Below are 21,009 nucleotides of genomic sequence, written 5' to 3' on the forward strand. Positions count from 1 at the left end.
AGCAAGGGTATATGCTGATTTAGCGAAGAGGAGAAAGGGCGGAAAAGGAAAAGGAGAGAAGAGGGAGAGAGATCCGCAGACACCCCCCGCGGATACCAGAAGCAGCCCCGCCTCAGCCAGCAGGCTCCCCTTTGCGCTCCGCTTACAGCGCTCTAGGCAGGGAGTCCGTCAGTCCTACGGAGTGCACTACATATTACCATTGCATTAATTCTTACTACCTGCCCGCTTCCACTGCTAAGGAGCCTAAGGAGCTAGCTTAGCCTTACGGATTGCTAGCTGCAACTCTGCCTGCCAGGGCTGGGCTGTATTGGTCATTCTGCTGACGGCGTTTCGCAATTCATGCAGGTTCGCAGCTCGACGATTCTCTAGACATGCCTCAATTTGGAGCCACCTTCTACCCAGGCGGCGTAGATGATTATCTTATGCCCGAAGTGCTAGCTCCCTTGCCGCAAAGGTGTGTTTTCTTTCTTTTATTTTCCATCTGATAAGACATCGGGACCCTCCTGCTCTTTCAAACGAAACCGCTCTTTTCACTAGCGCCCAACGCTGCACCCATAACAACACCATGACCCCATGATAACCGTCACGGGTTTGGTCACTTAGTTCACCCGGGCTAACAAGAGTAGGGTTATGCCAGAAGTCCCCGAGAACATGCAACAGGGCCTTCAGCGCATGGAACTCGAAGCTACAGAAGTCAACCACCCAAACCGCAGCGGAACCACATCAGGAACTCGCCATCATCGCGAACCGTCCCTCTCCACCGTCATCGGTACCCAACCCGGTAATTACGGGCAGCAGTACCAACCCGGCAGACCGAAACCAGCCGATTACAGCCCCGCCTCCAACTTCAGCCCTTTTCAGGAGCGGGATACCAATACGCAATTTGAGCAAAGCCTGCGCGACATGAATGACTTACCCTCTTTCTCGCCTTTTCCCAAGGTGAGCGGGGAACACATACCACCTAGCGACGAAGAGAAGGAGACAGTGCTCGCCAATAGTAGGGAACATGTCCTACATTCCAACGATCCCGATATGCAGATATGCTGGGCTCGTGATGTGTTGGCCTTTGTCGAAATAGCCGCCGAAGCTGCTGTGCGCGAAGCTGAAGCCGCTCGAAATGCCAACGATCGCGAAGTACCGCGCCCAGTCACCCCGAAGCTTGAACACGAGTTACGAGGCGATGCCGTTAATATCATAACATACCTGGCCGACCAGGGCCATCCAGAAGCTTTATTCATACGGAGCAAGTGGCTAGAATTTGGAAAGTTCAATAGGCGGCAGGATAAGAAAGAGGCTTACAGCGGGTACATGAGGGCTGCACAGCAGGGATGGGGCCGTGCCGATTATCGCATTGGCATGTTGTACGAAAGTTCAAATGACATGGATAAGGCCATGCGCCATTATCAGTTGGGCCTCAGCAACAAGGATTCGGCGGCCGCGTATCGATTAGGCATGATCAATCTCCTTGGTCAGCGAGGTATGCCCAAAGACATAGCTCGAGGTCTTGATTTGATCCACCAGGCTGCCGATACAGCAGATGAGGATGCACCTCAAGGTGCGTTCGTTTATGGTATGCTGATAGCAAGGGACTTACCTGACGTCACGATTCCTGAGGGTATATTGGCCTATGATGTGACCGTTGCTAGGCAGTACATCGAGAAGGCCGCCTACCTAGGATTTGCCAAAGCGCAGCTGAAGATGGGTCAAGCATACGAGCTATGTCAGCTTGGATGTGAGTTTATGCCATCTCATTCACTGCATTACTACGGTCTGGCCGCTCGGCAAGGCCAACCGGAAGCGTGCTTGGGCGTTAGCCGTTGGTTCTTATTCGGTTATGAAAGTGAGTTTGCGAAGAATGAACAACTGGCTTTTAAATATGCACAAATGGCAGCCAAGACAAAACTGGCAACTGGCGAATTCGCCATGGGCTACTATTACGAGATCGGTATATCGGTTGCGAAGGACATCAGAGAAGCCCGCAAGTGGTATGAGCTTGCCGCCGAGCATGGAAATAAGGATGCGGCGGCACGATTGGAGAGTCTCTCCCAAGCCAAGACGCTTTCTAAAGAAGACCACGAGACTTCAACACTGACGAGAATTAAGTCGAAACATGGGTCGCAAAGAGGGCAACGACCAGATCGATTCAAGCAACTGAACAGCACAATGCCCACTGTCTCAGAAGCTCAAGCTTCGCCGAAGGTCTCACCCCAACCATCGCCGCGAGCTCAGAACTTTGAGCATGTAGACTATCCCGACCCGTCCCGATCTCGACCTAATTCCGGCGGGAATAGCGGAAGACAGCCTGCTTTCACGGTAAATCTTCCTGATAGGTCAAAGTCTACGGCTCCATACCCCGAAGACGACCGACCAGCGCCTCTCAACCTGAACAGACCAGTTTCTACTACGCCATATCCTGAGGACGATATGGTGGGGCAGAAGCCGCAACTGTCACCTCATTATAACCCAGGCATAAGGCCTTCCGCAGGTCCCACAGCTGATCGCCCAGGAAGCGCGTTCGGCATTCGTACACAGTCACCAGCGGGACAAGGTGGCTTGCGAGTACACTCAGGGAACCAAACTCCTATTCCACCTGCCGGTATGGATCCAAACTATGGCCGGCCCGCTTCAGCATCACCCGGATGGCAACCTCAGGTGCCGAGTGGTTACCGACAGCCGAGCCCTGGTCCTCGCCTGCAAGACTTGCGTCCCCCGGGAGCTGAGTACAATCAACGACCGCCTGCATCTCAGTATGATCGCCCCGTAGGAGGTGGTCTCCCGGGCCAGCCGAGGCCAAATATGTTATCGAAGATGCCACCTCCTGGTGGCGCTGGCCGAGGTGGGCCACTGCCGCAACCAGGATATGGGAAGAGGGAATCATCTCTACCCCAGGGCAGTGCGCCGGGTGCACGTATGTCAGCTGCCGGTATTCCTGGTGGTGCGCCGTCTATGAGTGGCGGTCTAGGGCCTCGTGTTGGCTCCATGCCTCCTGGTGGGTTGCCACAAGGTGGTCCGAGGCCAGGCAGCAGTGGTCGACCTACTCCCGGTGGCCCTAGTGGCCCTGGCGGCCCCGCTGTCGGTGTGCCCTTGAAAGATAGACCTTTTGCAATGGACCAAGGCGGCCGTTCGAGCGCATCGCCACCTCAAAGCCGGCCGAGTCCTGGCCCGAGTACACCGAACTCGACTGCTTCAGCCCCGGCCAAACCCTCTAAACAAGGTCCAGCTACCTTCGAGGCAATGGGTATCCCTCAGGGCAAGCAAGATGATGATTGCGTAAGTTTTATTCTACCTCTTTATCTCTATCATTGCAGCTCCCCTTTCTCACTAACACCGGCTTTCCAGGTTGTCATGTAATCTAGGATAAAAGTTGGGTTGTCATAGGCACTGGCATAAGCATCGGCATCAATCAGTAGATAGTTAGCTTTTCTGCGTCACTGATTTATATCTCTTCTTCACGATACCACTTCATTTTCCCTCCTATCCCTTTCTATCACTCTGCTTCATGGTGAAAAGACATGAGTGGCAGAGAGCGTAGGCATAGATACCATGCATCTAAGAATAGATGAGATGTAATGAATTGAACATTCCGTGTTACGGTGTATAGCAATGTGAGGGAGTCTGCATTTGAGAGGGAGTTTGTTGATGATGCACTCGTCTGCATGTTTAAAAGATGCTGAAGAGACAGGAGATTCGGAATCTAGGAACAGAAGTGTTGATTCAGTTGGATCTGGGTTCACGAGGTCAAGATACCTCTTTGACATGTATAGACTTGCCCATGAGGAAGGCTCTGCAAAAGTTAGGGCTGTGCAAATAATGGAAGGATTAAACCCCTCGGGTTATCTGGATTTGTGCAGTTCGTTGTTTCGTTTTGAATTTACTGATGAAGGTTGAATTGTTTGATATTTCTATGAAAATATTAGATTGAGCCTGAGCTGGATCTTTCTAGGAGCGAGTATCTTTTTTTTTTTTTTTTTTTTTTTTTTTTTTTTCAATGTTGAGAATAATATAAACTGAAGAATGTCAGCTGCCTGCAGATTACGTAGCCCTTGACACTGCGCTGCGGAGATCTTGAAAGAAGGGCAGTTTGACAAAGGATTATGTGATTATAGTGTACATCTCATCTTAGCTCATTATAATGGATTTACTGCTACAATCAACAATAAAATGGTTAAAGTTATAGTCGGTTAAAATGACTTGTTATTTAAATCCACCTTAATATCGGAAATTCTATTGCATTTCAATGAGTATTATGTTACGCATTATCCCAGCCCTAACATCTCTCGACAGGCTAGCTTCAGCTCAGCAATATCGCATAGTTTGGGGGCTAAAAGTGACCCCCACCTAGAATACGCTCTAAAGTATTACCTACTATATCAGGAGAGGTGTTTCATGTCTTCGTTCATCTCTTCATATTCATATTCACGCCTCGGGACTTCGGGAAGCATGGACATCCTTACTCGTCTCTGGACCTTTGAGCGTTCAACGGATAAGGTTGACGGTCAGCCGTATTGTAGGAAATGCGTAGCTTTACTCGGATCCGCCCAAGGCTTAGATGACCTCTGTTCCGAGACAGGTTTTGTTCACCACAGCAAGGCAGATTGCTTGAAAAGCGCCCAAAACGGCTGTGATCTGTGCGAGTTTATATTTCAGCGTGGTTGGGTACCCTATTCCGGCACCGCGCCCCATCCGTCGGCTAGGTCATCTCGCGACGGGAACCATGCTCTCCAACTCCATTTCTTCGCTGTGAAAATGGAGGATTATGATCCATCCTATCGCCCTTTCTTCGAAAATTACAAACCCCATAGTATCAAGGGAACTGAGATGCTAATAGGTCGTATTCGGCAGAAGGGCTGGTACACAGTTATAGACTTTGTGCCCCTCGCTTCTAGGGGTATGTCCATGTTGTTGATCGTGCTGACATTGTCGACTGATTTCCATCCAGATGATCCTGCAGCGGAAATCTTTCCGAAGAGACCCTTTTCCAATACATTCATGACCGACGATATCATGAATGACATCGTAAATTGGATTCAGACATGCCTCAGTTCCAAAGGTCACGATGGATGCTTGTATGATGGGAAACCCCAACTTCCCACTCGTGTGATAGACGTTGGAACACCTGAGTCCAATTCCATAAAGATTCACACGACTGATGAGGGGGAGTCTGATGATTATGTCACCCTGAGCTATTGTTGGGGTGGGCCGCAGCCACTTACCGCAAATTCGAACACCGTTGTGCAGTTGATAAACGGAGTCCATGAGTCTACCCTGCCACCAACAGTCCGAGATGCTGTACTTACTACTCGTCGTTTTGGATTTCGGTACCTCTGGGTAGATGCGCTTTGTATCATACAGGATAATGAAGACGACAAAAGGAGAGAGATAGGCAAGATGGGGCAGATATACCGCAACTCGACAGTAACAATAGTGGCTGCGCATTCTCGTAGTGCCATGGGCGGGTTTTTAAAGCCGGAACTAGGACGAACCCAAACGCCATCATTTCCCATGGCCGTGAAAATCCCTGGATCCGATACCAATGGCCAAGTTACTCTGACATTTGCATTATCTAGTATATCAACCATTCAACCCCTTGCCACACGAGGTTGGGCTTTCCAGGAAGCCATGCTTTCCATGCGATTGGTTACGTTCTCCGAATTCGAAGTGTACTGTGAGTGTAACCGGAAACCGGCGACCTTGATATTGAATAGTGGGAGCAGGCGTCACTTGTCAAGTCCTATGCGCCATGGCGGTAGATTATACGCACCAGATGGTAGGCTGTCTAATCAACTTCAGCAGGCTCACCAGGACCACGGGCCCGGTTGGATGGACAGCGACTTCCTAGTAAACTCATGGGAAATGATTGTGACCCAGTTCACTCGTCGTTCTCTCACGTTCCCGGATGACCGCCTTCCGGGTGTGCAGGGCTTAGCCAGTGAATTATTACAACATCTGTCACCAGACGTAGGAGGTGATTATGTTGCAGGTGTTTTTACGAACTGTCTCCCGCGTCTTCTCCTGTGGAGTAGAAGTAACGTCTCAGGTCCACTTGACTGGCCGGAAGGCGAGGAGGATGCCCAGCCTCGTCAAATGATTCAGACAGAGAGGTCTAAGCGTGCACCAACTTGGTCGTGGGCATCCGTAGATTATCCGATACTCTACTTTACTGACGAATGGGATACGTATGACTGCACTGTTTCCGTTGTGCAAGGTCTGTCTTCACTGGGGGCCGAAGAGGTTGCTCAGGTGTCAATGCTGGATCAAGCAGGGTTAACTATCCTTGAGATAGAGTCTGAGCTTCTATATCGCAATAGACATGACTTCGAGGATGATCGAACTTCTGGAAAAATTCGCGCTATAATGGATATTGAAGCGAATGGGCCGATATACCCAGAAGAAGGCGTATGGTATCTGTTTCTCTCGAAAAACATTGGTCCTGAAGAATGGGCGCCTAGTCAGTCTGGACCAACGGCTAAGGGGTCCCTCCGTTGTTGGTACGACTCAGGAATCATAGTACAGAAACGTAAAGAAGGGCTGTATAGCCGAATAGGTTATTTCAGGAGAGACTACGAAGACGACTCGAAAAGCGAGGAATTATTGTGCGCCAGACAGAGAATTCACCTTGTTTGAAACCTAACACAAGACATCATGTATTGGTAATAAACCTAATCTTCAGCCCTTCATATATCTGGGATATGTTAACAATTAACGATGAATACCACCAGTTTCTTGTAACAAGACCTACTAGATCACTCTCAAGTTGTCTCCAAAGCACGACATATAAGGTGCTTATTTTCTATTCTTAATTGCCTTGTATGCAAACCAGGTCCCTACGGCAGTAGCTATGAATCCAAGAATACCAACAACGATACCAATAATCCCACCCGTGCGATCATCATCACCCTGATTAGCGTCACCGCTAGATGGAATATTTGTAGCTTCCGGAACCCGAGTTTCGCTGGGATCAACCGGAAAACTAGAACCCTCTACCAAACTAGATAAGTCTGACGATGAAGGCCGAGACAAATATGTAGAGTGGGATGTTGGCAAGGACGAAGACCATGACGGGGACGGGGACGAAGTGGTGGAAGAACCTGTGTCGAAAGCATACGTATCAACTCCGCCCCATGTATAGCCAAATTAAGTAGCTTGCGAAAAAGACCAGAAAAGTCGAGGGCGTTTGGTTTTGGGCAGATGAAGCCTTAGCAGTCACGGTCACGGTGACCGTGGCTGCTGATAGAAAGTCACACGTACCTGAAGTTGTCTTCACTGTCACCTCCCGATGAAATCCCGCGCCTGTGCAGTAGTCGTAATATATCGAAATCGCGATGTTAGCGTCTAGAGTATTCGAAGTACAGCCGGTGTAAACGCAGTGCTCCAAGTAAGTGTCAGCATCGTCTTGAAGATCCGATCGACAGATGCATTCGTTTTGGGCAGGCCTTGAATCGCATCCCAGGGCAAGTGCCAGCTCAGCAGGCCCCACATCCATATTATCATAAGCAAAACAATCCCGAGCGCATGGTCTCTGTGACGAAAAGGCTGGGAAATCCGTAATGCTGGCTCGTTCGGAAGCTGCTATGTGAAGCAGGAGAGGAGTAATAATGATATATTTCATGTTAGCTATGAATTATGAGATAATTCAATACATCAGCCTGCCAAATTGAAAAGATAGTTACTGACAGGCAGGAACCATTGGTCCTATTTGAAGACTATAAACTGCGCCAGGTGAGTGGTGGCGATGAGCTATTATTCCATACGAGTAGAATTCAAAGTCAGCCTCACCTCGGGTGGCTGTCTCATCAGCTCAATACCCCCACGAGCGTCCTGTGGGAATCACTCCCCTCATACTTTAGTGCCTGATCATATAGTGATACGTATAGCTGCCGCCTCACTCTGAGCTACTCCCACGATTGCCTTCGTCTTGTCAATAAGGAAACTGAAGTTTCGCGAGAGCCGGCCGGATATCTACCCACGTAGGTATGCGAGATAGAACGAATCCCATCGATTGAACTGATAAGGACAAAAGAACGATTATTCATAAGCGTATACCACATATGAACATTTCTCAGCTGATACCCTAAAACCTAGTCATGCCTTTATACTTGCCGCTGGTACCTACTGTCATATGGGGGTGTCCCGGAGTGAATAGAAGGCTGGTCACGGTTAGGCAGTAATTAGTAGTATAGGGCTTAATAGAGTAGTCAATTGACCCCTAACCTTCTAGAATATCTAGAGGGTAGCTCCTGATTATATAGACCAATCCAAGATAGCCACCCCTAGTATAGGTTGTAACTATAGCCCTTGACACCTACGCTGACGAGGCTATGTGATTAGCTGTCGAGAAAAGTGGCCGGGGCTAGTTGAATCTACCCCTCTTATATACCTGCCTATCACAAAGAGGCCTATGCATGAATGATGCGGTGGCTAAGCATGATAACAGTGTTTTAAAGCAGAAATCCCTGTCTAACATATCATGTCAACTAAGTTGTTGCGATCCATGATCGGATGGATTTCGGGGAATACATAGTCAGCCTCATCTTCACTTTGCCCTAAGCCCTTCGATAGCTTACCATGCAAAAGAGAGCATAGCAACCGAGTAAGTAAGGTCAACGGCGATCTCTCAGAAGTCAAACTTAGGATGGTTGTCAGAAGGGCTATACAGGGTATACAAGGTATACAGTAAGGCTCTTATTATAGCACAAAGTTTAAAAGGTCAGAAGTCTGAAGGCATTCAGCCTTCTCTGATTAACTTATATGCAATGTATCTCTTTCTTGCCCTGCCCTGAGACCCTTGACACTAATGTGTACAGTTGTAATAACTTTATACGCGTAAGGATTTTGAGCTTGTGCTCACCCTGAATATAACAAGGGACGCTGTGTAATGTAAGTTTACATTCTTCTCGCTATACCACCTTAATCTACCACATGATAAAGAGGATCTCCAAACTTTGATCATAGTGCGTGATTATAGTAAATCAGGTCCTCTTAAACCCGATCGCTTATGGTCAGTAGTTCAAGCCCAATTGCATCTACTTTAGGCTTTTTAAAATGAAGGAACTGGAAAATGCGAAACGACAGACGCATCCCTGACAAGCTTTGGTGTAAATATCTATCGTACGTTGTAATAACTTGTGTAGCACTTTCACAATGTATGTTTGGCGGCATGTTCTTTGGTCTCGCTCAAAACACTGTTGGGTAGGTATAAAGCAATTATAGGACAAGGCCAAGACGCACCTCATCAGCCCAAATCAACTTTGGTCAAATCAAATCACGTAATAATTACCAGCCTAACTCACCAAAAATAATGCCGTCCACGAATTTCTATGAGGTGCTTGGAGTCACGGTTGACGCTGATGTGGCCACAATCAACAGAGCATTCAGAGAATTGTCTCTCAAAATGCTTCCTGATAAAGCGAATATATCGACGGTCCCGACCGGGCGGGCTGAAACCCCAGATGAGCGAGAGGCCCGAGAAGCTAAAAACCATGAGCGTTTCGTGAGAATTGTTGAGGCTCGAGACGTTCTAACTGATCCCACAAAACGGGAGCTTTACGACTTGAAGCACTCAAAAAACCGTGCATCTAGCAAAGGCAACAGACCTAGTCCAAACACATTCAGGCCCAGTTCATCTGAAAAGCAACAGAAGAGCACTCCAACAAACAGAGAAAAAGAAAGCAATAAGTCCAAGGAGTCCAACAAGCCCGTTGGTTCTGAAAAGCCAAGTGCGTCCAAGAGTTCCACTACTTCCAATAAACCGCGTTCACACAGCAAGCCCGGTGAATCTACCAAGGGTAATTCCTCTAACCCCCCAAAAGCTAAGAAATCCGAGGAATCTAAAGAGCCTAGAAAAGATTCCTATTTAAGTGGCAAGCAACGACTTGACATTGAGTTATGTCACGACACTTACGCAAATAATCTTTGCAGCATGAGAATGGAGTTGAATGAACTGCTTGCCTCTGTAACACCACGGTCATCAGCAGCACGTGCATATCCTGATTACCAGGCAGTAGTTGTTTCGTTTGAGAGGGTCCACGCTCTTACCGTAGACTGGCGAAAACACATGGATGAATGCCAGAGATTCGTACCTCAGCAAGCCTGACTCGGCGACAAGAACGGAAGCCTATCGATCCGCAATGAATAATGTGAAAGCTCATTATGAGAGGCTGTGGAGTTTGTCTCAGGATTTGCGGGGTGAAATGTTCCTACCATCAGATATGCGGTATACTGCTATGCAATCAGTATTCGCACGTTATGGCTATAGTGGTGATAAACATTAAATTCAACTAAAATCTGTTTCTTCCCTTCCTAAGATTTTAAAAGTATTGTTTTCTTGTCTTTTTCTTTTTTTAAGACGAAAGGATTGGCAGGTGATTAGTTAAACCTAGGAATGCAAAGACCATTTCGCCGAAATCGATGCAGTATACTTACAGCATGGAGTGAACATACGGAAAATCTAATTTATGCGGCTAATAAATCATCATTCGTTTATGCCCCATTAAAGATCTATCCGGCATTAAGTGACTAGATAATTAACTAATGGAGGCCGTTACTATGTATGCCCTTTAATACCTTCAAGGCGCATTGTCTTAAGTTGCAGCCAGGCCAACTTCAAAATTGAGTTGCGTCATCTAGACCACTTCAGGTCCAATCGCCCGGAGCATCATAGAGAAAGCGCTGCAAGCTTCCACGGAGATAGTGATCCCCTTCACGGACTCGATTTCGATATGATTCCGTGGGTTTTAACATCCCGATCCTGGTTCTTTCAAATGTCTCCTGTAATGACGGCCTTCCGAAAGGCTGCCCGTCGTCTCCTATCCTGAAAGATTCCGCAAGAAGTCTTCGTAGCTCGGGGTCTAGCAAAGAAGTTCGCCTCCCATTAAAGAGACCCCTCGCTAGTGTTAATATTCCGTTAAACTCATATGGGTAAAGCGGTTGACCCTCTTGGGATAGTGGTGGATTAATCAAGTTTAACATTACCTAGGAGTTTTATTGGTTAGTAAGGTATTTTAACACATGGCAAAAATCAAATGCCTACACAGTTGATTGCGTATAGATTCCTGCTCTCGGCTTCTCGCTCTAGGTTTTCTGGTAAACTGCGTGCTAATCCGAAGTCTATGAGTGCTAATTTCGGCGTATGCCGGTCTTGAATTATATGAGAGTTAGCAACTGACAGTCAATTGGTACGAATTTAACGAATCAATGCCTATTAAGCTGGTCACGTCCGTGCCGGCGCTGGCGTAGATAAGGAAAAGAAGCATTAGTAAATGTCTGGAATACTGACGCGCTTGATGTGTTGGATCACGTTCGCCCACCATGACATTTCTGGCAGCAATATCATTGTGAACAAGTCGCAGATGTGTATGATTCCTTTGGGGCGTTTCCTCCCTCACAGGTCGGGGCCCCGAGCACTCCCTTGCGTATGTCATTGCAACACAAGCGCTCACCACTTGCTTCTAGTCAGCATGCTGTACTCGAAAATTCACGCCGGGACAGCAGGGGAAGATTTCTCACGGCAATGATACCAAGCCCAAAGAATTCGGTTGGGCAGCTGAAAGCGGCGAAAATATATTCGTTCTATAATTCCAATCAAATCTCCATTTTCTATGAACTCTAACAGTAGGGCTGGGCCAGTATTTTGGCTTAAACGGTTTAAGTAACCGAATAAGTGCGCAGGAGGGTTTCTAATGGCGCGCACTACGCGCCTTATAGTGCGTCTGACTCTTCCACCTGTCCGCCGAAAATCCGAAATATTTTCGATGTAACTGATCAGCTGAGCGATATGTGCATGTCCGCGCAAAAGCTGATTGGAAGCATTGGTTAGTATGACGAACGAGTATAATAGATAAAATTGTACGCTGGTGTACCTCGAGTGTTTCGCCTTCTCTGGCAAAGTCCTGGTTTCCTCCATTTAACACCAACGGCAGCTTGAGGACTACTTTTCTCTGGCGGTCATGTAAGAGGTCCCGTTCACTTAGCAACATAGTCACGCCGTAGCTCCCGTGGCCTATCATCTTTTCAAAACTCCATGTTCTCGAATCTGCGATCGCATTTTGCGCCTGACGCGCTAGCGACCTCGCTCTCCGGAAAAATACCTGTTCAATGTCCTGGTCGATACCGACCGGGATTTCCATTGCGATGCTGGCTGAAGAAATCAAATCTGTCTGGTGGAAGCATCTAGCAATGGATCTGAACTATGAAGCATATACATTTTGTGTAGTTGGTATGCTGGGGGTAAGAGTATGGTTGATTTCCGTTTTCGGTGAAGTTAGGCCAACACGTACAAAGAGGTGCATTCAAGAGTCTCAGTATGGAAGCACCCAGGAATGGTCGCTACGGCATTGTTCTCGGTTTCAGATTGCCTTGGAAGTTCTCCAGCGTCATTTTGAGACATATCCGCTTTTATAATACACATTGGCTCGCATTAGCCAGTATACGCTTCAAACCTAAACGCCTCATATCTTCAAACTGCGGATTGAGCAGTCGGTATAGCCATACAAAGCCGTTAATCTTCACGGGATTAACTCCGTGACAGCATGATATTATGGTCTCCGAGAGGGGCTGACACGTTTGGGCTCGATCTACACACAAAGTTAGGAGAAACAAATCTGTTTCGGCGTATATCGGTTGTCCATGGAGGTTATACCCCAACCCCAAGGAACAATGCCTGTCATGAGTAATTAGGATGTGAGGACACTGGAACAAGAAAGTTGCAAAATTGTATGTCTTTATGATTCTGCCGTTCGCCATTCGCCATGCTAATATAAGTCCAAAAGTCTTGACCGTAGCTCTATCTAATGCTCATGCCATTGAAAAGCAAATAAACATAACAATGTCTCTAGCAAATATCGCATTTGCCTCATTACGCCATCATCAAATCTCATGATCCCCCAAAAATGCATGTGCGAACCAAAATGTCTGCCTTAATGTGAAATGTACTGGAAGACAGCAGAAACTTCTTTCTCGCTGCACTCTTGTCGAAGTAAGAGGTCTTGAATAGACGAAAGACCTTCATTCGCGAAATGATTCCAAGTACTGGTATCACCATATAGCATGGCAGGTGCCTTAATGAATTGACGAGCCGCATCAGCCTTACATCGTTTGCACTTAAAGGTGTCATGAGTGTCGGAGCGGGTGTCGGGGCGATACTGGAACAGCTCGCGCAAACTGTCCAGTGAGAAGTGACGTTCAACGTCTTCGGCGGAATCGACGACGCAACTCGATAGTGACTGTTTATGAGATTGCCGTTGGAAGATTTTCTCCTCAATCGTGCCCGTTGCAATAAACCGGTATACGAAACAGTCTTTCTTTTGTCCATCACGCCATACACGGGCTAGTGCCTGCTGATCTGCCGCTGGATTCCAGTCTGGATCAAAGAGGACTAGACGGTTTGCGCCAATCAAATTGAGACCACACCCACCGGCTTTACTGGACAACAGGAAAACAAATTCACTGCCCTCGGGGTCATTGAACTTGTCGACTAGCTTTTGTCGTTTAGCTACAGCCATGGTACCGTCAAGCCGGAATGAACCGTATCCACGGTTGCGGCAGAGCCTCTCGAACAGATCGAGGGTCTGGGTATAGTTGCTGATCAACACAATCTTATCGTTCGTGTCCTGTCGAATTCTTGCAAGCATGCGATCGAGCACTTGCATCTTACCCGAGTACCAAGGCTTAATATCTCGGTCGCGACCCCGGGCGTCTTTTGGGACGTAGTCTTCCGGCCAGTACTGTTGGCTACCAGGCAGATCCTCTGCGAGATTGAGGAGATCTGGGTGGTTACAAAGCTTTTTCAGGAGCCCGATAGCCTTAAGAGGTTGGCTTCCCTTGCCGCGCAATAAAGCCTGAATATCCGGACTTTTAATAAAATAGTTATAAAGATCAAGTTGGAAGTCGGCCAAGTTGCAGAATACAACATGTTCGTATTTCACAGGAAGATATTTTGATAAGATATCATTAGTCCGCCGAATGATGAACTTGTTGACCACGCCAAGCAACTCCACGAGACATTCGTCGCCCCTTTGACGTTCTTTCTCTGTCGCATCGGCATCTCGCCCTCGGAGGATGGGTATTTCGTATCGCTTTCGGAACTCTAGTCGTGAGCCCAGGAGTCCAGGATTGGCGAAGCTAATGAGGGCAAAGTATTCTGATAGATCGTTCTGAATTGGCGTGCCAGAAAGAATGACACGTCTGCTAACATTCAAACTGTTAAGGGCAGTGAACGTTTGGCTATCGCCGTTCTTCAGTCGATGTCCCTCATCACATAGCATCAGGCCAATCTTCGTGTTTTTCAACTCTTCAACATTCAAGCGAAGCGTCTCGTACGAGACGATAATGACGGGGCGGGTCACGGCGCGACCAGTCGATATAGCCCATTGGCGTAGCTGTCGGGTTAGCTCCTCCTTTGTCGCCTTACCGTCAATAGCGAAAGGAGTGATGGCATCAGCTCCCAACCACTTTGTCAACTCGTTAGCCCAATTGCGGACCAAACTAGAAGGACAGGCCACAATGGCTTTCTGAATTGTGGTCTTGCCGGCATCTGGTGATTGTTTCAATAAGGTCCACAAGAGTGTGATGCACTGTAATGTCTTTCCCAGACCCATCTCATCGGCCATAATACAGCCATTGGCCTGCTCGTCAATCATGCCCGTTACGCACTTGTACATAAATTTGACACCCTCAATCTGATGTGGTCGCAGGACTTTGGCTAGCCTCGGATCGATGACTACAGGGACTCTCGGGTGTTCTCCCTCGACCTTCTTTTTGATGCCGAGAATCTCGGCCAAGCTCTTGTGTACTAGAGGGGCATCTAGTTTCGCCGTCGACTGTTCCTCCGCATTACTCTCAGTGGGTCTGCCGTCAACTTTTGGCTTATCATCAACAGTAGGATCATGAAGCACGATGGCAAACTCGCCACTGGGGTCGTGCAATGGTTTTGCGACAAATGCAGCCCCTTGACGCAGGCCAAGAGTAGGCGGCGGGCGGTTGGGATTGTAGCCGGCAACATTCTTGTTGATCAGCGGCACAGCAAAGGCTTTCCTGAACACCTTATCCTTGTCCTTCGCCTGGAATACGGGAAACCGATTGACATCTCTATTGGCAAGAGCTAGTCGATCGGCATTGGTATATGGTTTGTCAGACGAATCGTTGCCATCGGCGCCCCTGTAATCGACCTTTCTCTTTTTGCGGGCCGGGCGGTCAGTCGCCGGCGTTCTCGTGGCGGAACCGGGGCATTTGAACGGTTTGTATAGCTGGTCGACCGACTTTTGGGATATGAGACGTTTGCCGGGCGTCGTGTTCGGCTTCGGCTTGGTTATTGGTGTGGCGGGGGTCGCCCTGTAGAGAGATTGAGTCAGAACATGACATGTGTAAACCAATGGTTTACATATCAGGGCACATTATTTCAGTTTGGGCTCTTGTCACGTACATTGGAAACGCTTATTGTCTTTCCAGACGCACCAGACTCTTCACGCCGAGATATGAGTTTGGATGGAATAGAGGGAAAAGAGGCTTCAAGCGCTCGCCGCGAAGGCAAGTTGAACTTGGGTGGGTATTCGATACTATCGAGCGGCTTGCTAATCAAAGCTGAGCTAAGGTATTTAGGTAAGACGATCTTACCATTTGTTGATTTCGAGGTTTGGAGGCAAGCGCGTTGACGCGACCAGTGGCGACCTCCGTAGATGTTATTCCCGTAAAAGGCGGGGACCTAACACCAAGTCACATGACTTGCGACCCATGTGGAAAACTTTGGGCGACCGCCACTCCTCTTCCTCCTTGCTTACCTAGGTAGGTATCCGTTGACCCAATCCTTTGGATGCTTTGCTAACCTTGCCAGCTCATTATCATAGGAGTGAGATTTCGTTGGATTGCGGTTACATGTGTATTGGTTGGAAACTTCATTCAGACTTGTATCTAAGTACTCTGCCTTGCAGGCTAAGCTAACTAACCCAGTCGCTGACTCCACTCCGCCGCCGGACCAGAGCTCGCCCCCTTCTGTCCGCCGTTATCTTGCTAACCGCCTTACCCGCTAGAAAAGGAGGGGTTCGTCATATACACCGAATGCTTGGGACCAAGCCAGCGGCAGTCTGTAGGTCTGTAGATGGCAGGGTAGATAGGTAGATATAGCTTGTCACCTGGTCGAATGGGTTTCTTATTCTAAGATCCTTCGCATCTGCCTTGCCTGCATATATGCATGTGCCTGCGTCTTGTATTGCTAAAATACGGTGCTAAAGCTAGCAACGAATCAATACCTTCTGCGACAGTATGTTACCACTGCTGGCTACACACAGCATATGTCTCATGTGATTATCGTTGGAGAATGCCTAGCTTTACTTGCTGCTATCATGCTGACACAAACCCGTCAAAATTTCGGGATTTTGACCAGAGAGAGCCTGTGCTTTGATCCAATGATCATAGTTAATCAATATGGCAGTATATGAGGACTCGAGAACCGACCCCGTATCGGTCACCACCGTCGCCATTCCTGATGACTTTTGGGCGGGTTGGATCAGCGGCATTTTAGGGGTCATGTGTGGCAACTCAATGGATCGAAGGAAAGTGCAACTTCAGTCACAGCAACCGTCCTTGGCCCCCAAATCGACCGCATCAATACCTCTCCGGTTTTCACAGCCCCCGGCTTCATCACCCCTACCATCCCTTAGAACCAGATACCTCCAAGGAAAATCCGCACTCGCCGGGACTGCTGCCCCAAGTCTCGGCGTTGGTGTTCTCAATGCCGGCCTCTACATGATATACAATCGGACTGAGGAAGCCCTGAACAATATTTTTCGTCCTTCCACTTCCCTGGATTCCCTTTCTGCAAGTTCGAATGTTGCCTACAGCACAACTGGTTCCAATTTATGGACGACGTGGTCCGCAGGCGCAGCAGGCGGTCTCGTGACCTCCATCATCAACACGCCGATTGAATTGATCAAATGCAAGGCGCAAGTTTCTTCTTTACCCACAACCAGCCAACCATCTACTCCAAGCCCAAATGCATCACCAACACCTCAGCTATCCAGTTGGCGCATAGCCAAGATCGTCTTGCGCACCGAAGGGTACCGCGGCCTCTATCGCGGAGGTGTGGTTACTGCGCTCCGGGATAGCATCGGCTATGGGTTCTACTTCTGGGCCTACGAGTTAGGAGACAGTCTAATGACCTCTTTCCTTTCAAGGGGAGTGGTAGGACGCTCTTCATCCTCTCTTCATACAAGCGACATAGAACGCGATCAGAGTAGCGCAAGCCTAGATATGCCTCTCGTCCAGGAAGCGTTAAAGGTTATCTTATGTGGCGGCATAGCAGGCATTGTGACGTGGGCTAGTGTTTATCCTCTAGATGTTGTGAAAACCCGCCTCCAGGTCGAAGACATGATGTCATCCCTTCACGGCACGACGTTCAGACGGAAAGGAGCCATACAGATTACAAGGGAACTTTATTCGACCGAAGGATCTAGGGCATTCTTTCGTGGTTTGGCAGTGTGTAGTAAAAGAGCGTTCATCGTAAACGCAGTTCAATGGCCAGCTTACAAGTGGACGATGGCTTGGCTAAGCCAGAAGGACGTTGATAGAGGAATTTAACGCACATAAACTATTCAACTATCTACCTATATTGTCCAGAGCATGGTTTCTCTGCTAGGTGATTATGAGGAACGTTTGCCTATTTAACTTGCCTGCAATTATGACCCTTGCTCATGCCATCCTGCCGAGAATATCTTCGAAGAGGTTTTGAACTCAAATGACTCGCGCATTTCCCAAAGGAAAAAAAAGTTTACTTCAGCTTTGCTGTAAGCCTGCAGACAAGAGCCGCGCATGGCGTGCCCTAAGCTAATGCTTCTCTTTCCGCGAATTCCCGCCTCAGTCTTTCCGCTTCCCCCCTCCTACACATCTCCTCAATTTCCTTATTTATCTCGTCCCACTCTTCTTGGGTTTTGGTAGCGATAGGGCATCCGTCTATATGGACTTCCAGTTCTTCAATCCGCTGAGCAGCAAGCTATAATTAGACTGCAGTCAGTATGTGATGTCCATTGATGCGTAATGAAGGATGTAGGCGATGAGAAATGAAATGGTGTGAAGAGGGAAAAGAGAGAAAGGCCCCTCACCTGTAAGTCAAGCTCGGCAGCTTCAAGTTTGGAAACCTGGAGCCTAACAATGGCGAGTTCCGCTGTCATTTTCTGGATGTCGGCGGCGTCCTCACGCCCCTTTGATTCCAAATCTTGGATTCGGCGGCTGAGCTCCCCTATTTGAGCAGCAGAGTCTTCTTGGAGCCTGGACTTCTCGAGCTGTGCAATCTCATAATCTTTCTGCTTGCCCTCGAGGCTCAGCTCCAAGCGCCGCGCGTTCTCTTTCGCCTTCCTGCTTTCTGCATTTGTGCTGGCGACGAGCTTTTCATTATCAGCTTGCAATGTGCTCAAGTTTTGGCTGGTCTGGCTCATCTTCTCTCGTAGTGCCATCAACTCTTCGTCGGACTTGGCCCTTTCCGCTCGTGCCGTCTTAAGATTTCGTGTAGATAAGCTGGCTTGTTTCTTTATGCGTTGCACTTCTTTCTTCGTCATGGCGATTTCGGCGTCTTTCTTTTGCACCAGTTGTCGCTGAGTAGCCACTTCTTGCTCGAGAGTATCCCTTGTATTCGTTGCTTGAGTAACTTCCAGTTTGACGCAATTCAGTTCCTTATTCAGCCTCTCGACATCCCGCTCTGAACCTTCGAGCTTGCGTTTTTGCTCCTCGAACGATGACTTGGTAGCCGCAAGTGTGTTAGAAAGTGTTGTCATATCCTCTGTCAGTCTGGTATTTTCCAGCCTCTCAGACTCTAGCTTTGATAACTCTTCTTGTAATTTCGCAAGTTTATCATCGAGTCGTGCTGTATCCGCGTCGGCTGATTCGTTTTGCAAGATATCGGTGAACGCACGTGGTGGTGTGAAGGGATTATCGGGATTAGGCGAAACACGCCTTCTCTTGAGACTGGGTATCCACTTCTTGGTCTTGTCGTCTTCGCTGCCATCCTCGTCGAGGACAATAGGATCCAAACTAGTACTGCCTCGCTTTGGTGGGGGTGGCTCCACGGGTGCGCTCACATCGTCGGGCGTAATGGAGGTAGCTAACGGCATTGCGTTGCTGGGGCTGAAGAGGGAATGGAAAGTGGAGGAAGTTTGAAAGAACAGCCAGAAAATCGCTAACTGCACGTTTGGTGAGGAACCCAGGGCATACTGAGGTGATGTCTATGTTGGATGAATTGATCGAGCTATGAAGAGCTAATGCCGGGCGTGAGGGCAGTCATTACGTTTGGACTAACTTGGAGTGGCAGATGTTGTTCCACGAGAGTGGGTTGACATGCCACAACTAATATGCGTAGGCTCAGTAGTCCGTGAATTTTTGCCGTCCTTCGGCCTGTATAGACAAATTATTGTAAGATGAGAAGGATGGCTTGCAGCTGGTAAAAAGAATTGGGCAACTTGAACAAGATTGGAGGACTAGATAAACAGGTAAGTCTGGTCACACATGGCCATTTCTTTTTCTGCGAGTTGAAAATGAGAGATTGAATAGGTCAATGCCAGGAGGCGAAGTTTTTATGAAGCACTGGATTTCCGGATTGATTTAGGAAGGAGTCTGAATGCCTCTAGGCATCGATGTCTAAAACCAGAGCTGGCCAGGTGTGAGATGAACAGGATGCGCAGAGACACCTGCCAGACCTACATCACACCAACCATAAAGGGTAGCCTCGAAGCAATCGCCGATGAATTCCGGGGGTTCTGTAATTATTGCAAGTATCCAGGTGATGTTAGGGAGTAACAGTATAACCACACAATTAGTGTCACTGTCAGGGTGGTAAGTATGTCCTTCTTGTTGACATACTTGCCTATAACCACAAAGGTTTCAAAGGTGAGATATTACTCGAATCTTCCGAAAAATGATGAAGAAATAATTAGTATCCGTTCTCATATACCTATAGGCTGCAATGGGATGTGAAAAGACTCTGGTTTTCCCACAAATGCTCTGATAAGGATATCTCCAAAGAGAGATAAGGACCTAAGTATGATGGGTTGGACCGTCCGCGAACAAATTAATTTATCTAATGAGTGATGAAGTGGCGGTGGCTTCCTCGAATTTCCGGGTAGGTAGGTGACATTCACTTCACAACTTGGCGTCGGGTTCGTTTGTTGTTGGCTGCACGGAGGTCTATACCTAGGGAGTAATCGAGGCCACCTCAATCCCGGTCGCTGCCTGGCACCCACCAATAGGAACAGCAGTATTAGATGTGCAAAATTTGACTTGTCATGGGGCACATAACAAAGAACGATGTAAGGCTGTCGTCACAGCAATGGAAGCTTCACTTAGGCAACAGCTAGGCGCTAGAGAGTCTGCAGTGAGAGGTACACAGACTACCTGGATAGGCTGGAACAAAAAACATGTCTTTGTCAATGCTAGAGACCAGGGGAAGACATCATTACCTGATCATGGTGCTCTTCATTTGAGTCTTGAAGGAGTGGCATGCCAGGGCTCAAGCTGTGTCGCACTGGTATCTAGCGTGAGATTCACTAGTAGCAGTTCATATACACTTCGGGAGGATTCATCAGGTAGCCAGCACAGACTGCTGATGCATGCTAATTGAGCTAATAATATGGCTCATTCAACATACAAGCTGGACGTGCTGCACTTCTAGTTTGTTAGCTCTCACTATACCTATGTAGCTGTTGTTGGATAAATGGTTGGATGTGAAAAAAGAGCATGGGACAAATCACTGAATCATCTTATTAAGAAATTAACAAGAACATTTAGCCACTTGTCTTGCATTGCTGCCAAGAAATCAAAACCTAGTCTAGAACTAAAGAGCTTTGCTTGCAACTAATGTGGTGAACGAAGATTGAGTTGGTGATATTGAGGCACATCCACAACTCCGCAATACTTGAACGATGTACGGAGCACACGCCAAAGCTCGTAGCCCTCACACTTGTAGCCATCCCGCCGATGGCGCTGGCCCAATGGCCATTGTCGGTATTACCTGAGATTATATAGAAACAACGC

The 21,009-nt window shown here is 48.0% G+C and overlaps 7 protein-coding genes across 7 annotated transcripts; 4 read left to right on the forward strand and 3 right to left on the reverse strand.

Annotated features, from left to right (window-relative positions):
- Positions 1-51: 51 nt before the first annotated feature.
- Positions 52-3,424, forward strand: F5B22DRAFT_54982 (uncharacterized protein). Its single transcript, XM_047972936.1, has 3 exons — positions 52-454; positions 627-3,270; positions 3,340-3,424. The coding sequence occupies exons 1-3, from the start codon at positions 372-374 to the stop codon at positions 3,349-3,351; spliced, it is 2,739 nt and encodes a 912-aa protein (XP_047832881.1). The 5' UTR covers positions 52-371; the 3' UTR covers positions 3,352-3,424.
- A 986-nt stretch (positions 3,425-4,410) lies between these two features.
- Positions 4,411-6,959, forward strand: F5B22DRAFT_598649 (heterokaryon incompatibility protein-domain-containing protein). Its single transcript, XM_047974392.1, has 2 exons — positions 4,411-4,888; positions 4,940-6,959. The coding sequence occupies exons 1-2, from the start codon at positions 4,441-4,443 to the stop codon at positions 6,622-6,624; spliced, it is 2,133 nt and encodes a 710-aa protein (XP_047832882.1). The 5' UTR covers positions 4,411-4,440; the 3' UTR covers positions 6,625-6,959.
- Positions 6,960-9,298: 2,339 nt separating this feature from the next.
- Positions 9,299-10,093, forward strand: F5B22DRAFT_644609 (uncharacterized protein; the record flags this gene model as incomplete). The annotated part of the gene is made up of 1 exon (XM_047978448.1): positions 9,299-10,093. The coding sequence occupies one exon, from the start codon at positions 9,299-9,301 to the stop codon at positions 10,091-10,093; it is 795 nt and encodes a 264-aa protein (XP_047832883.1).
- A 539-nt stretch (positions 10,094-10,632) lies between these two features.
- Positions 10,633-12,125, reverse strand: F5B22DRAFT_653807 (uncharacterized protein; the record flags this gene model as incomplete). The annotated part of the gene is made up of 5 exons (XM_047979750.1): positions 10,633-10,971; positions 11,030-11,136; positions 11,276-11,440; positions 11,506-11,794; positions 11,859-12,125. The coding sequence occupies 5 exons, from the start codon at positions 12,123-12,125 to the stop codon at positions 10,633-10,635; spliced, it is 1,167 nt and encodes a 388-aa protein (XP_047832884.1).
- A 579-nt stretch (positions 12,126-12,704) lies between these two features.
- Positions 12,705-15,783, reverse strand: F5B22DRAFT_598650 (DNA repair protein rhp54). Its single transcript, XM_047974393.1, has 2 exons — positions 15,419-15,783; positions 12,705-15,327 (listed from the first exon to the last, which is right to left on the reverse strand). Coding segments are annotated over exons 1-2 (2,415 nt in total). The 5' UTR covers positions 15,421-15,783; the 3' UTR covers positions 12,705-12,914.
- F5B22DRAFT_598651 (mitochondrial carrier) lies at positions 15,784-17,597 on the forward strand. Its single transcript, XM_047974394.1, has one exon. The coding sequence runs from the start codon at positions 16,417-16,419 to the stop codon at positions 17,566-17,568; it is 1,152 nt and encodes a 383-aa protein (XP_047832886.1). The 5' UTR covers positions 15,784-16,416; the 3' UTR covers positions 17,569-17,597.
- A 212-nt stretch (positions 17,598-17,809) lies between these two features.
- F5B22DRAFT_644613 (uncharacterized protein) lies at positions 17,810-19,094 on the reverse strand (the record flags this gene model as incomplete). Its single annotated transcript, XM_047978449.1, has 2 exons — positions 17,810-17,980; positions 18,090-19,094. 2 exons carry the CDS (start codon positions 19,092-19,094, stop codon positions 17,810-17,812), a joined length of 1,176 nt encoding a protein of 391 aa, XP_047832887.1.
- Between the last annotated feature and the right edge of the window lie 1,915 nt (positions 19,095-21,009).

This window comes from Xylaria bambusicola, assembly GCF_022495145.1.
Source record: "Xylaria bambusicola strain CBS 139988 unplaced genomic scaffold F5B22scaffold_11, whole genome shotgun sequence".
Classification (NCBI taxonomy): domain Eukaryota; kingdom Fungi; phylum Ascomycota; class Sordariomycetes; order Xylariales; family Xylariaceae; genus Xylaria; species Xylaria bambusicola.